This window comes from Arachis duranensis, chromosome 8 (genome assembly GCF_000817695.3).
Source record: "Arachis duranensis cultivar V14167 chromosome 8, aradu.V14167.gnm2.J7QH, whole genome shotgun sequence".
NCBI lineage: Eukaryota > Viridiplantae > Streptophyta > Magnoliopsida > Fabales > Fabaceae > Arachis > Arachis duranensis.
Window position 1 is genome coordinate 17,161,012 of NC_029779.3, and position 14,955 is coordinate 17,175,966.

General features: G+C 32.9%; 2 protein-coding genes across 2 annotated transcripts; one reads left to right on the forward strand and one right to left on the reverse strand.

Annotated features, from left to right (window-relative positions):
• Positions 1–4,493: 4,493 nt before the first annotated feature.
• LOC107461235 (RNA-binding protein 1) lies at positions 4,494–6,512 on the reverse strand. Its single transcript, XM_016079715.3, has 2 exons — positions 6,150–6,512; positions 4,494–5,639 (listed from the first exon to the last, which is right to left on the reverse strand). Exons 1-2 carry the CDS (start codon positions 6,381–6,383, stop codon positions 4,770–4,772), a joined length of 1,104 nt encoding a protein of 367 aa, XP_015935201.1. The 5' UTR covers positions 6,384–6,512; the 3' UTR covers positions 4,494–4,769.
• A 4,012-nt stretch (positions 6,513–10,524) lies between these two features.
• Positions 10,525–12,271, forward strand: LOC127741215 (uncharacterized). Its single transcript, XM_052253266.1, has 8 exons — positions 10,525–10,659; positions 10,788–10,886; positions 10,973–11,308; positions 11,397–11,564; positions 11,659–11,756; positions 11,834–11,918; positions 11,997–12,083; positions 12,206–12,271. The coding sequence occupies exons 1-8, from the start codon at positions 10,525–10,527 to the stop codon at positions 12,269–12,271; spliced, it is 1,074 nt and encodes a 357-aa protein (XP_052109226.1).
• Positions 12,272–14,955: the final 2,684 nt, after the last annotated feature.

The following is a 14,955-nucleotide window of genomic DNA, read 5'->3' on the forward strand; positions in this document are numbered from 1 at the left end:
CATGTCTGATATAATACACCCGAACGACAACAACTCAACTAAAGTAAGAAAAAGCCATAAACTGTAAATACACCCAAACTTACTCAAAAATACACCCAAAAAGTTCTAATCTACACCCGAGAGTCTGCTATAAATTGCAGATAATTAATCCACAGATTTATGTTTACGCGATTGTTTCACAGTCAATGTTCACGAATTATTCAGCTACGCAATGCTATACAAATAACTGCAACAAAATTCAGAGTAATCGTATGTAAATCAAACCTCAAGAACTTCGTTAGATTCAAATTCATAATCCACTTCCCCCTGATTCAGCTGACAATCTGAGGTTAAATCATCCATTATCTTCAAAACGAGTTCAAACTTTGATTTTAGAAAAGAAAAATCGAATAGAAAACGAAGTTGGAGCTACAGAGAGAGGAACTAACGTCAACGACGAAGAACAAACCAATGAGAAAGGAGGGGAAAAGAACGATCGAAAAACCAGGAAAAGACGCGCGAGATGAAGAACGAGCAAATTTGGAAAGAAGAAAAACAAAGAAGGAAACAAATCTTTTAGATTTGGTAGTTATACAAACGCAGAATCTTTATATAGTGCATGTAAGTGATGTAGGAGTTGCAGCGCGTTTTGGTGGATTAGACGTTAATTAACTTGTAATACTTACAAACTCTAATCGCTTGTATACTGAACTTTTCCAAAACATAAAATACTTGTAAGTGCATGTTGAATTTAAAGAGAAGAGATTTATGGCAAAAAAACTAACGGATGGAGATTGTATACATCCAATTGAGTGATATGGAATCAAGAATTCAATAATTAATTATACATTTACTTTCATGTTGGTTTTACCAGATATTTTAGATTTTGTTTAAGACTTTGATATTGTATGTTATGTAGATTAGCTTATGAAAGCTAATTATTTTTAATATGCATTGCCGAAGGGAATAATTAGTGATTTATACATTATCTTTCTTTCCGTTATGATCGAATTTGTAATGAACTACATAAAAAAAAATCTTTTCCAAACATGGCTCATAGCTACTTAAAGTTTGGTACTTTAATATTATATTGCCTTTCTCTTCGTTTAGATCAAATTTTATGAAAAAAACATCTAAAAAAGTTTTCTTAACTAATAAAGAATATTAATCAATTTAGATTGATCTAATAGTTAGTTTATTAGATTGCTTAAACAAGTGTGAGATTTCAAATTATGTCGTAACTCATTAACCAACAATAAACTATTAAATAAAAGTTAGATCCGCAACGGATTAATCAATCTTATCCAATTAATAAATGAGAATTAAAACAATATTTGTTTAGAGAATATTTAAAAATAATACGAAATATAAATTTACTAGAAGATCATAATAAAATAAACCACCAGTATACATAACGATTTATGTGAAAGGGAAGATTCTTGATAGGTTATAGCGCAAGTTAAAAATAACTTCCACACGTAAATGATATAAAAATATTTAAATTTTTTTCTACTTTATTCAATTAATTGAGCTTTATTTTATAATTAATATTTATTAATAAATACTACAAATTCATTATGTTATACATATATTCCAACTACTATATACACATAAATTTTTGTTGTTAGAACATATATATAACATGATATATTTGTAATGTTTATTTGATGAATATTAACTATAAAATTGTTATTTTTTTCGTTTGAAGCACAAATTTAATAACATCAAAATAAATCTTAAAAAGAAATAATTATACTATGAATGTATAACAATATAACTTCTTATCAATGTTCTGAAAACTGGATCGGACTGACCGGTTGAACCGATCTAACCGGAAACCGGTGATGTAAACGGTCCGTTCCGCTTCTAATAACCGCCCATTTGAAAACCGTTTCAAAATCGTCGAATCGGTCAAAAATCGATCGGTTGGACCGAACTAATAACCGGCCGGTTCTCTATAAACGGCACTGTTTTGATTATTTGCAAAAAAAAAAAGAAAAAACGTTACCTTTACTCACTCCCCCTTCCCCCCACCACACCGCTCCAATTTGTGAATCCCTCTGAGCTTTGAAGCACAGTTAAATCACCAAACCAAAACCCTAGGTCCTCCCTGCAACTATTTTGGTGCAGTGCTGCCGCCGTATGTGGCTAGGCCCTCTCTTGTAGCTCGGCCTCCTCCTTCCCCCTGTCCTCCATCCGTCCTCCATGGCTTCTCTGTTTTGTTGGCTTGGAGCAGCTCGCCACTCACCGTCGTCTCCCCGGTCGCCGTCTGTGACTTCGTCGATCGTTAGTGTCACTGCTTTCACTTTTTCGATTCTTGTTCGTGTCTCCATCTTCTCTCCCCAAAGCCTTTGTTTGCTGTTTTTAATGTGAAACTATGAAATTACTAATTTTTGCTGATTTTGTGCTGCTGCTCTTTCTTTAATTCCCTGAAATATTTATTGAAATTTTTGTTGCTGCTGTTAAAAATGAAAATCAAATCATTATTGAAATTTTTGTTTAGGAATTAGAGATTACTTGTTGAATGCTAAAAATGAAAATCAAAGGGTAGTATAAATCAGGACACAATGAAACCGACACAACCTGGATTCATCCCTTTTGTCCTCGTCAGAATGCACAACATGTTGCCTGTGCATAGTGTTTATAGTCCTCTAAACCTAAGTGCCTAGCTTTGGCACTAGTTCCCTAAATAGAGTATTTGGTCATCAATTTGTATGTGTGGAATTCGAGCCACCTTGTACCACTCCTTCCCACCATTTGGTTTTAAGTCTTGGAGTCAGCAAAGGGCATTCTTGGACATAAAGTTGATTAAGGGTGGAAGGAAGTTCTTCGTCAGGCAAGAAATAAAGGATGTCATAGCAATGAATTTCAAGTATATGAAGAGCATTCAGATATTGGAACCTTTGTAGTTTAGCTTCTTGAGACACTTCAATGTGCTTATGCGCAGTGAACTTATATTGGGAGGAAGTATCATGTCCTCTGAAATGAATCCACCATCAGCATGATTTCTGAGTCAAAATCCCAACTCTCTCAGCGAATTGAATCGAATCAACCAGGCCTTCCTCTTCTTGATCAGATCATATAGCTATAATAATATTCACATGTTGTATATACTGATTGTTTGGTGTTTACATTTTCTTTCCAAATCACTTGCTGTGGTTGTTCTTTGATGTAAAGCTTTGTATTTGTGTGTGTGTGAAAATATGTGATAATGTTGAATACTATTGCATCTAATAGGACTATAGAATTTCTTGGAATATCCTCAACTTTTGGTTCTTTATAATTTATTTATTATTTTATTTTAAAACGATTTTTTTAATTAGATCACCAATTGAACCAATAAACCAATGACTAAAACAATTTGATGACCGGTCCAATTTTCAAAACCTTGCTTCTTATAACTCTTATAAAGAATAAACATAATTATTTATTTGTTTGCTATATATATAATTATTTGTTGTTATATATACTTATATAACTAAATATATTATAAAAAATCACTTAACGCTAGAAGTGAATCTTTGAAAAAAATCGAGAAAACTCTGCTAGAAGTGAATCTTTGAAAAAATCGAGAAAACTCTTCTCAAGCGAGTTGTTCTTGAAGTAAAAAAATACCGAGTTCTTTTGTCCACCCTAAAATCGAACACCTTACATCCCCATCTTCAAAAATAACACTAAAAAGAATTATATATCCAAATTTGTTTGATTTATTAGTAATTGGTTTCTAAGAAGATTGAAAAATAAAATGATGCTAAATAAATACATAAAACTTATTTTAGTTCTAGGTACCTACGCACACGGCAAATGTTCTCTGGATATTTTTAAATAATTTTGGATATTCTTGAGTGAACCGCTTTCAAGGGTGAATTATCACTCATCAGTTTTATAACAAGTCAAACCATTAAATTTTAGGTTGCAAATGGTCAAATTTTATATAATTAGTTATTAATTATATATGTTCGTTGAAAAGCATACATATATAAGAGGCACATTTTTCTTTAATACGAAAAGGAAAGATGCAAGCAATCATAGAATGTAAGATGCCAACTACTACCATAAAATACCACCATAAAATAAGACTATGAATACTGAGGCAGTAAATCTTCATGCAATGGAATTGCAACATAAATTTTAAACTAAATAATGGCACACGGTACAAGACAGGAAGCAAATCAATGAGTTTATGTGTAGCAAAAGAAGCCATATAATATATCCAATACATATTTGTGGCAATATATTTCCTTTTTTAATCAAGGACAACAAAATAACAATCCAAAGAAGAATGTATTTCCAGAAAACATGCAGCCTAAAATGCTGTTATAACTAACCACATCCATCCAGCACATAAAGACCAACATACCAATATACTGGGAGATAAGAGTTAAATAAAAAAATGTAAAAAAAAAAAATCCATGCTTGCTAAAAAGTCAAGCAAGATAGAGAAAAACACTTCCATAAAGGATGTTGCAAAGTGTTAAAAAAAAAAAAAAAGCAATGTATGAGATAGAAAAAACTACTTCAAACAAACCAATTGAACCAACTATGAAAGAGAAAAAAAAAAGATTAAAATTATTTTACAGAATATCCATCATTAAGCATGAAAGGGCGCTATAAACTACATATTTATGACACATAAGAAGGTATCTTCACAGATCTAAATTAACCAGAAGAGCTAGCCAAGAAGGTATCTCACATTATCTAGCAAAGAATATACGAACCTTTCATAGCCCAGAAGCAGTCAGAAAGTATATACCTACAGGAATTTGGGGTTCAATGACCCTATTAGTCTGTCAACTAGAAATTTCACCATTTGATCCTTTCAAATTAGAAGAGACCACATCTTGAGTCACAACTTGATGTAATGTCACATTGCCTGGAATGAATCCATTGGCAGTTAGAGGTTGATCAGATTTTATATTTCTTGCAGCACCAAGAATGCCATTGTACCCTCTAGTTCCAACTACATTACCTACTACTCCTAGCCTACCACCCATATACGCAATATTCGGCAAAGCATTAGCATAAGGCACATGACATCCCTGAGGACTGGCTATCATGGGCCCATACCAGAAGTTCCTAGAAATATCAGATGGCACTGCATATCCGTTACTTCCATACCCACCCATAGGGTACCAACCATAATTGCTTGATCCATAGACATAAACACCATCATTACTATACCATGGCTGAGGCGCAAAGCCAGGAACTGCGCAGCTAGGACTATAAGGAGGAAAACTTTTAGAGGCTCCTCTTTCACTCCTGTATCTTAGCTTATTAAAACCATCATAACCATAGTTTCCCTCTTTTGGAACAGCTCTCTTGACCTCCACCTGTCTACCATTCAAATCATGGAAACTTTTCACCATAACATTTTGTACCGACTCTTCAGAATCAAAAGTGATGAAACCGAATCCCCTAGGCCGGTGAGTTACGCTGTCCTGCATCACCACTACATCAGTTATGCGACCAAACCGCTCAAAGTATTTCCTGAACTCCTCCTCTGAGATACCAGCAGACAAACCCCCTACAAAAATCTTTTTAGTCCTAATGTTGTCACTGCTACAGTCATTACAACTATAGTTACTCGCTCCCCTGTTCTGTACTTGATTTTGGTGTTGGTGTTGCTGCTCACTTCTTGGTATTGCTTTTTTCACTTCTACCTACGCATAATCAAACAGAACTGACCATAAGACAACCAAATAAATACTCCATTCCAAAGTAATAGCAACTCAACCGATTATTATCTATTTTACATGAATTTTATCCTTACTTTCATAAATACCAACTATTTCGCTGTCTTACCACCTCCTTCATTGACCTTTCAGATAATGTTACTCTTCAACTACTCCTTTCACAATGTTTCTTCCCAAAACTTATATCAAAACTTATATCAGGTATATTTTCCTTAATCACAGTGCTATAACCTTAAATGGTTAATGTTGTCGAATGAAGGAAAAAATCATTTTTTACGGGGGAAAACTACGCCATGCATCATTGTGACTTTCATGAAAATAATTATCGATATTAAGAATAAGAGATTGAAACAGTAAAACCTACAAGAATTCATTCCAATTATATCAAAACCCTAATTAATCAATCAAAGAATGCAAAAATGGGAGTAGGGCGAAAGTGAAGAAAACAAAACGAAGAAGCGAAGGAAAGTAGCTGACCGTTCTTCCGAGTATGACATGGGTGTCCTGAAGAGCTTTATCAGCAGCAGCGAGATCGGAAAAAGTAACGAAGCCGAAACCTCTAGGGATTCGGGTAGTGCGGTCCAAGGAGATGGTGCAATCCAAAACGACGCCGTATCTGGCGAAGTGATCTCTGAGTACGTGCTCGGTGGTGTCACGCGAGATACCCCCAACAAAGAGCTTCGCTTTATCAGAATCCATCTTCAAATTCATTCTACTGTACACAAAATCCCTAAATCCCCAATTTCCCAATCGCAAACCCTAAAACCCCTAATTCCTTCACTCGCTACTACTACAGTGGTAACTGGTAACTCCGTACTCCCAGCATTGCAATTCGCATAATACAAACCCTAAAAAGTGAAAACCTACCTACGACCACCCGTACCCATTTTATTGTTTCACTTATCCTGGGCCTATGGAAGCCCATTGGGCCATATCCCCTTTGCGCATGTTGTATCCCTATTTACTGGCCCAAACCTATCGAAAATTACATTGAGACCAGGTCAAACCACGCTTAAGCAGGCTTTAAAGTTTTAAACAGTGTTGACATAAAAAAAAGTGGGTCTGATTAGTGGAAAAAATTATGATATTTATTAAAAGATATAATTTAGTCTTAGTTTAGTAAAATTTTTACTTTTTAAAAGTAGTTTATAAAAGTTAATTTTTAAAAGATGATTTTTTAAAAATTGTAGTATTTATATTTGAACAGTTTAATAAATTAAATTAAAAATAACTTTTAATAAATATAAGCAACAATAATTATGTTTGGTAAAATAATTTTTAAAATTTTAAAATACTATAATAGACATAAATGTATATTGTATCCCTATTTACTAGCCTAAACCTATCGAAAATTACATTGAGACCAGGTCAAACCACGCTTAAGCAGGGTTTAAAGTTTTAAACAGTGTTGACATAAAAAAAAAGTGGGTTTGATTAGTGGAAAAAATTATGATATTTATTAAAAGATATGACTTAGTCTTAGATTAGTAAAGTTTTTACTTTTTAAAAATAGTTTATAAAAGTTAATTTTTAAAAGATGATTTGTTAAAAATTGTAGTATTTATGTTTGGACAGTTTGGTAAATTAAATTAAAAATAGCTTTCAATAAATATAAACAACAATAATTGCATTTGGTAAAATAATTTTTAAAATTTTAAAATACTATAATAGACATAAATATAAGCATTAAATTTGAAAATTAGTTAACATATGAAGTTATATTATACTTTTAAGGCTCAGGATTCGGTGGTCCAGGTAACTTTGGACTACTTAGTGGTCCAAGTAGAAAACATGTTTTTAAAGTTTTTTTATCAATTGCTATGTAGTCCTTGAACTATTTTTAATTGCAAATTAACCCCTTATATTTTATTTAATTATAGAAACTATTTTTTATTTTACAAATTATTTATTTATCAATTAACCATTATATTTATTAACAAAAAAATACAAAACAACAACTAATTATATTCCAGTCGGGTAAAATATTATGTTTGATCTCGTGAAGTTCCTCCACGAGTTTCAAATCGTGTTTCGCTGAAATCCAATCGATTGGACTATCAAACCAATCGATTGAATGATAACCCAATTGATTGGATTTCAGTTTATCACAAAACAATCGATTGTATATTCCTGGTAAGCATGGTTTTGCATAAATCAATCGATTGGTCATAGTAACAAATCGATTGAACAATGAATTAAATGTGAGATTTATGTAATTCAATCGATTGTTTATGATTTTCAATCGATTGAATTCTTCCAAACAATCGATTGGTCTTAATATTCAACCGATTGTTTCCGGCTAAAAATCGATTGAACTTTGCACGTAACTTCTAATTCAATCGATTGGTTTGAAACTTCAATCGATTGGAAAGTGTCATAAATGTGTTTTTTTCATTATTCAATCGATTGGTATTGTAATCCAATCGATTGAAATTTCAAAATCGCTATATATTAATCCCAAACCATGCGTATTGAATTAGAAGTAACGTTTTAAAAGATTCGAACCCCCATTTCTGCACCGCTCTCTTCTCTCATCGAACCAGAAAGCTTCATCTTCTTCTCTCTTCTTCTCCAATCTCACCAACATCCACTCCGTCCTACATTAAGTATTATTAAACCTCAACCAATTCCTTACAAAACACACCAAATCAATATCCCAAAATGGCCAGAACTAAGAACACCAAAAGAGCCAGGGTTGAGGGAGAAAGCTCTGCCCCCGCCAGACTCATTGCTTCATCCCACTACATGGCAAGGTGGATGCCGTCTCAAAGGGCACTGAAAAACTATGTGGAGAAGTTCGAGTCAAGGCCAATTGTTCCTCCCAGGTACATAACAGCCGAGTTCCTTCAGGATAGACGTTTTAATTTGGTGTTGAATGCATTGCAAACACAGCACTTAGTTGATTTTGTACAAACTAGGGATGAGTATTACCCGCACTTGGTTAGGGCTGTTTATAGTACTTTGAATTATGTTGTTCCTGAACCTGATGAAGAGGGTGAGGTAATGCCGCTGATTGAGTTTGATTTAGGGAAACAGCATTATAGAGTTACTTTGCAAGAACTAGCTGAACAATGGAGTCTAGTTTATCATGGGGCAAAATTTACTGGTGGTATTGCCGCAGATGAGGAATGGGGTGAATACAACAGATTAGTTGGTTTGCAGAGTTTACAATATGAGAATCCACACATGGATGCTAGAGGTAATATAAGTTGCAGTGGGTTGGGGATTGAGCAGCGTATATTGATGTATTTGTTTTCATACATGTTGATTCCAAGAAAACATAATCATGGAATCTTGTTTAACAAAGATATTTTAGTGCTTTGGGCTATGGTGACTGGAAAGGAGATAAATTGGCCTTATTTTATGGTTCATCATATGCTTGAGATGAAGAAAGGAAAATCAAGTGTTGGTTTAGGATATGCTTGCCATTGGGCCAAGATTTTCAAATGGCTTGGAATTGACTTGACTGAAGAGAAAAGTATCGTCTTGACTAATGTGGCCAAGATTGATGACAGCACTCTAAGACAGATGGGAAGAGATCCGGATGCCCAAGAACCTCAGGCCCAAGGACAACCACAAGACCAGGTGCAAGCACAACCACAGACACCCCCACCACCACCCCCTCCTTCGCCAACAATGCAAGATTTGATGGATGAATTGCGAAGCATGAGAGTATATATGGAGGAACAATTTACTGATATGAGGCAGCGTCAAGACAGGCAAACAGAAGCTATCAATCGTCAAGGAGAAGCAATTGATAGTCTATGCACTAATATGGGCATCACAAACCCAAGGGGCATCATCCCAAGGCCTGGACCATGAAGAAATTGTTATCTAGAATTCCACATCATCCTATGATCTCCATTGATGCTTGATTGGGAGTTAATACATTTGAGTTACAAAAAATGTAGGACAAAATCTAGGTGTTATCTTCACTGTATCATGAAATGTGTCATTTCACTTTTGAGAGTCTCAGATATTATTGTTCATTGTGTAATTTCACTTTTGAGAGTCTAGGTATGTTTGATGCTGCTACTATTGCAACAGAAGCATAAGTTATTGATCAGCTTGTTTTGTTTTTAAAGTATTAGCTATGCATGTAAATCTGCAATCAGTTCTTGTATTAAATTGATTGAAGAATGCTTGCAATCAGATGTGTATGGAAACCAATCGATTGAAAAGGTAGTAAAATCGATTGTTGTACCCTCATTTTCTAATGCAATCGATTTCTTTTTATTGCAATCGATTGAATTTTCAGTGAAATCGATTGGAGTACTCTTATATATACTATTTCAATAGATTGGATTTTAATGCAATCGATTGAATAATACACACACCTCTCATTCAATCGATTGTGTTGTTATAGTAATCGATTGGAGTCGATTTAGTTACTGTTTCAATCGATTGTTTTCTAAGTGCAATCGATTGAAGTATCATCTTTTATTATTTCAATCGATTGGTGGCCTATCTACCAGTTTTGAATCTTGTTTTATTTAGTTATTAATCTAATGCGTCTATTATTATTATTATTATTTATCTACTTAAAAATAATTATAGATAAGATATAATTATATGAATTCTTCAAATTTAATTTTTCTTAAATTGGAAATAAAAATTAATTTAAAATTTGAAATGTATTTGTTTTTAATTAAAAGATAAGATATCTTAAAGAGTTTTAAGATTATTCGGTTGATTTAAAAATTTTTAAAAAGATAGAATTAAAATTTTGTTATCTTTTTTGGGTATATATATGTGTTCAAGCCGACTAAATTTTTATATGTTGACAAATTATTTTAAATATTTGCCTTTCAACTAAGTCTACTTGTAATATATTCTTCCGTTGGTAATAATCATGGATATTCCTTCTAAAGAAGATATAGTGGGGGTCTCCAATGATGCATGTAACACACAGAATATGTCACTGGACTGTGATGTTATCAAAGTTGATTTTGGTGACCAACTTGGAACTACAATTCCTAGTGCTAACGTAAGATGATTTTGGTGACCAACTTGGAACTACAATTCCTAGTGCTAAGGTAAGACTTAATGGGTTTTTAATTTCTAGTATAATGTATTACGAGTAATTTAAAATTTTATGTTTTTTATTTTCTACAGGATGACCAAGTTATTTTTGACGATGTTATTCAAAGCGAGAATCTAAATAAAGTTCAAGAATTGTCTAGTAAAGTGGACAATGTCCTCTCTAGCATGGAGGTAATTTGATGTGACAAACAGTAATTAATATATATTATGTAAAATAAGTTATTTATTATAACCTTTTTTACCATTCTTTTTTGCAGTCAATGAGAGTTGTAAACATTGCTCGGGACGTGATAATTGATAAAATCCTTGAATCTGTAAGCCGCATTGAGACAATGATATCACAACTCAGTCTGAACAATGATTCCGAGACTCCGACCAAGCTCTCTGTACAAAACACACATCCAATCTCAAGATTGAAGGCTAAGAGTTCGGCTATTGATATTCATACGGCTATATCAGACGATGAGGATGATCTTACTGTACTGGATCATATGTCTTTCACCCACGATGATCCGTTCCACATCAAGATCAATATGGACAAACCAGTATCTCCAACTATAAGATCCGCACCAAAAAAGAAAAATATGTCAAAGGTATATGCATGTATAGTAAAATTTCATAACTCTTATTATTTGATATTCTTAACATGATAATAAAAATATACTGAACTGTTTTTTTTAGGGTAAGAGCATTATGGGGACGCAGAAAAAATTACCGTTCACTCACCCGGGCGGAATTAGAAAGCCAAAGATTGAGCCCAAATCAGTCAATAAATCGAAGGCGTCTTATGCACTGAGCCAACCCACAAAAGACTATAGAAGAGCTGTTTATTTCTTTTCCATTACCAGCGTAATTACCACTTAAATTATATAGTTTCTTATGGGCACTGCTAATTATTACATTTAGTGATGAATTGCTAATACTTTTGTATTAAAATTTGTAGTCAATGCAGTGTCAATTTATGCCAACTCCAACCATGCGTCTTTTGGAAGATCAGATAAAGGCCTGTGCATATATATTTTCAGCATCGCTAGATCCATCGTAAGTTAATTTGATATTATCTTTGTTGTCGGTGAATGAGGGTCAATCTAATGTGTTTCGATTTTTAATGGATACAGTGAAGAACTTGTCGTAACAAATATAATCAGAGCAACTAGATCAGACGTTGCACATTTCATACCTGACAGACCCATTACTGATAAGGTACACAAGTAATCTATTAGTTAATCTACGTTCGGTTCTGGGCATGATCTCTTAATATATATTTGGATTGTGATCCAGATTCTTGAATTAGCGGCATTGAAATGCACTGATGATCAATCTGATGTAAGTTTCAAGACAACATGGCAACTTCCACCGAGATTTGTGGTATGTTCTATAACCCTGAAAAGATAAGTTCATTTATCTTTAGTTGCAAATGTAATGCTGATATAGAACTAGACTTCTTTATCATGTACTAAAGACTATATTGGTTTGCATTAATGAACTAGGTGGATGTCTTCAACAAGAAAGATTTAAAGAAGAAGATGGAAGACTACATTTATAAATTTATGTAACCTACTGCTGATTTAAAATTTGTAAGAATTTTTTCTTAAGATTCATTGTTGGATACAGTTTTTCATTATCAGCATACATAACCGAGGGACAAATTTTTATGGTTTAGATATATGTTCCTATTCAAGAGGATGACCACTGGTATCTAATGGTAATATCGGTTTGCGAGCATGCAATTTATCACATGGACACCCATTTTAATGATGACAGAATTCGCTATATGAAGACACTAGTAAGTCCGTGGAAAAATTTAATAAGCTTATTAGATCTTATTTTGTTTTTATTATTTAACCAGTGAAATGAAATCAGGCACACGTACTGGAGCAAGTCATCATGTCGAACTTTTACAAGGATGATGGCATTCAAGAGTATAATAAACAATTTCATGACTACAAAATTGAAAGACCAGAAGATATACCTCAATGTTCCTCAAGCTTGAACTCTGCAACTTGGGTGATGAAGTGGATGGATATGACTTATGAATTTAAGCCATATGGTAAAAATAAGGTGAGCATTTATAAAACAAATCTCTAATATTTAATCCCTATTTTTTGGTACTAATTCATAATGTATAATTTCTAGCTCGATGATCACGATATTCGCATGATAACCGCGGTGCATATACTCCGGAGTCGGATCAACCATAAGAAGCCACAGATTATAGCATCGGTCGAGGAGTTTTGGAATATGCACAGTTCTTATTAGTGATATAGATAGAGTGTAATACTTTAGTTAGTGCGTATTTATTTGTTAGAGTTAGTGGATGTACTTCTTGCGAATTTCTTTAAATGACTTCTTAAATAGAAATGTATTGCTTCGTTACTTTTCGCAATTTTACTCTATTTCTATGCACCGTATGGAATTTTAGTTTAATTTATTTTAAAAACACATATTTTTAATGTCATTTCCATTGATTATTTCAACAACCATCTCATACAAACATTATTTCAACAATCATCCCATACAAATATTATTTTGTTACTTCTTGTTTCTAAAATTATGAAAAGAAATTAAAGTAGAAAAAATGAAAACACATTTTTGTTCTACTCAAACCTTAAATTTATCCATTTTAATCGTGTTTATGAAAATAAATTCTTGTAATCGTTATTTATATTTGTGATTGATTAGTTTTGAAACTCGAATCTTAGTTCGTTACAACCAAATTATAACCAAATTATTTTCATACTTAGCTACTTCAATTTAATGAACATTAGTGGATTATAATTGAAATGGAAAAACTAAAGAAGCTAGCTACATACTAATAGCTAGTATTCTAGGATTATTACCTAGCTAGATTGTCATTAATTGTAAGCAACCAAGTGCTAATCCCACCAAGAAAGCAAATTGATCTTGTCATATAAGTAGAATGATTAGTTCAAGTATATTATTATTGTGAAATATTGTGAAATATGTAAGTAAAGTATTAAAAATTTATCATCAGCCGTTTTTCTACCCTTCCTTATATGAGACAGATTGTTTGATCTGTTTGTGTATGTGGTTGTTGCAATCTATATTAAAGATCAATATTAAAGTATAGCACCTTTAGCGTTTTATCTCTTTTATTATTCATCCAAGATCAACTTACTTATAGTATTATTTATTCGAAGGAATTAATGATATAGTATTCTAAAATAATTATTTCTACACATGGCAGTGAAAAAATAATCATTAGTCCCATATATATAAAAAAGACAAATTAATAAACATGTTATAATAAATTTATATGAATGTATTATGCGCAAGGTTCAGAGAACCGGATCGATCATCGAACCGCTTTAGTCACTGGTTTACTGGTTGAATCGATCCAACCGTGGTCTAACAAAAAAAACCATTTTAAAATAAAATAATATATAAATTTTAAATATATATCCTAAAATATAATTATAGCTTTTGATAAAGATCTTCCTACCAATCCAGTTCCTTTGGTATAGCTTTGTGGTCCTGTTATACCAATTCAAAATTAGGCTGCATATACTACATTAAAGGAGAAATCTTAAGCTTGTACAACTTAACAGCACATAATCCACCTGACGTAAAGCTAAGCAAGGACTCAAGAATTGTTTATTCTGGACAAAAGGGGATCATAAACAACTGATTTTTGTGGAAGTTCAATGAATAAACAAACAAACTACGCTAATATTTTAATGCAATGCCATAAACAAACCATTGATGAAGGGTTCCTATCTTCAAGCTTGTGGGGGACTAGAATCAATCAACAGAGTAGCTGTTGGGATAATCTTCCTTCTTAATTCTTATATACGTCAAATAATTTCCTACAAAATGAAAACTGAGCACAGAATAGGGCCTTAAAACAAAAACAAAACAACACTCACAGAGCCAGAAATAAGAACATTCACACAGCCAGAAATCACTTACAATCAGCACAATATACTAAAAAGAGCCATAAATCACGAACAATCAGCAACTAAAATTAAAATACAGCAACAAATAATCACCCTAAATACTAAAATCGATAAATCTATCAACAAAAATTCAAAAACAGTTGAGTCAAGTTAAAAAACACTAACAAAATAGCAGCAGCAAGTACCAAACAGCAACAACTAATCCCTAATCACACTGAACCTGAAATTTCAACAGCAACAAGTAATCCCTAATCACACTAAACTTGAAATTTCAACAAACATTACAAACAGCAACAAGTAATCCCTAATCCCTAAACAGAATA

Coding starts and splice junctions, on each gene's coding strand:
- LOC127741215 (XM_052253266.1), top strand. CDS start 10,525: ATGGATATTCCTTCTAAAGAAGATATAGTGGGGGTCTCCAATGATGCA. Junction 10,660..10,787: donor CTACAATTCCTAGTGCTAAC/GTAAGATGATTT, acceptor TATTTTCTACAG/GATGACCAAGTTATTTTTGA. Junction 12,084..12,205: donor AACTTCCACCGAGATTTGTG/GTATGTTCTATA, acceptor TTAATGAACTAG/GTGGATGTCTTCAACAAGAA.
- LOC107461235 (XM_016079715.3), bottom strand. CDS start 6,383: ATGAATTTGAAGATGGATTCTGATAAAGCGAAGCTCTTTGTTGGGGGT. Junction 5,640..6,149: donor ATGTCATACTCGGAAGAACG/GTCAGCTACTTT, acceptor GATTATGCGTAG/GTAGAAGTGAAAAAAGCAAT.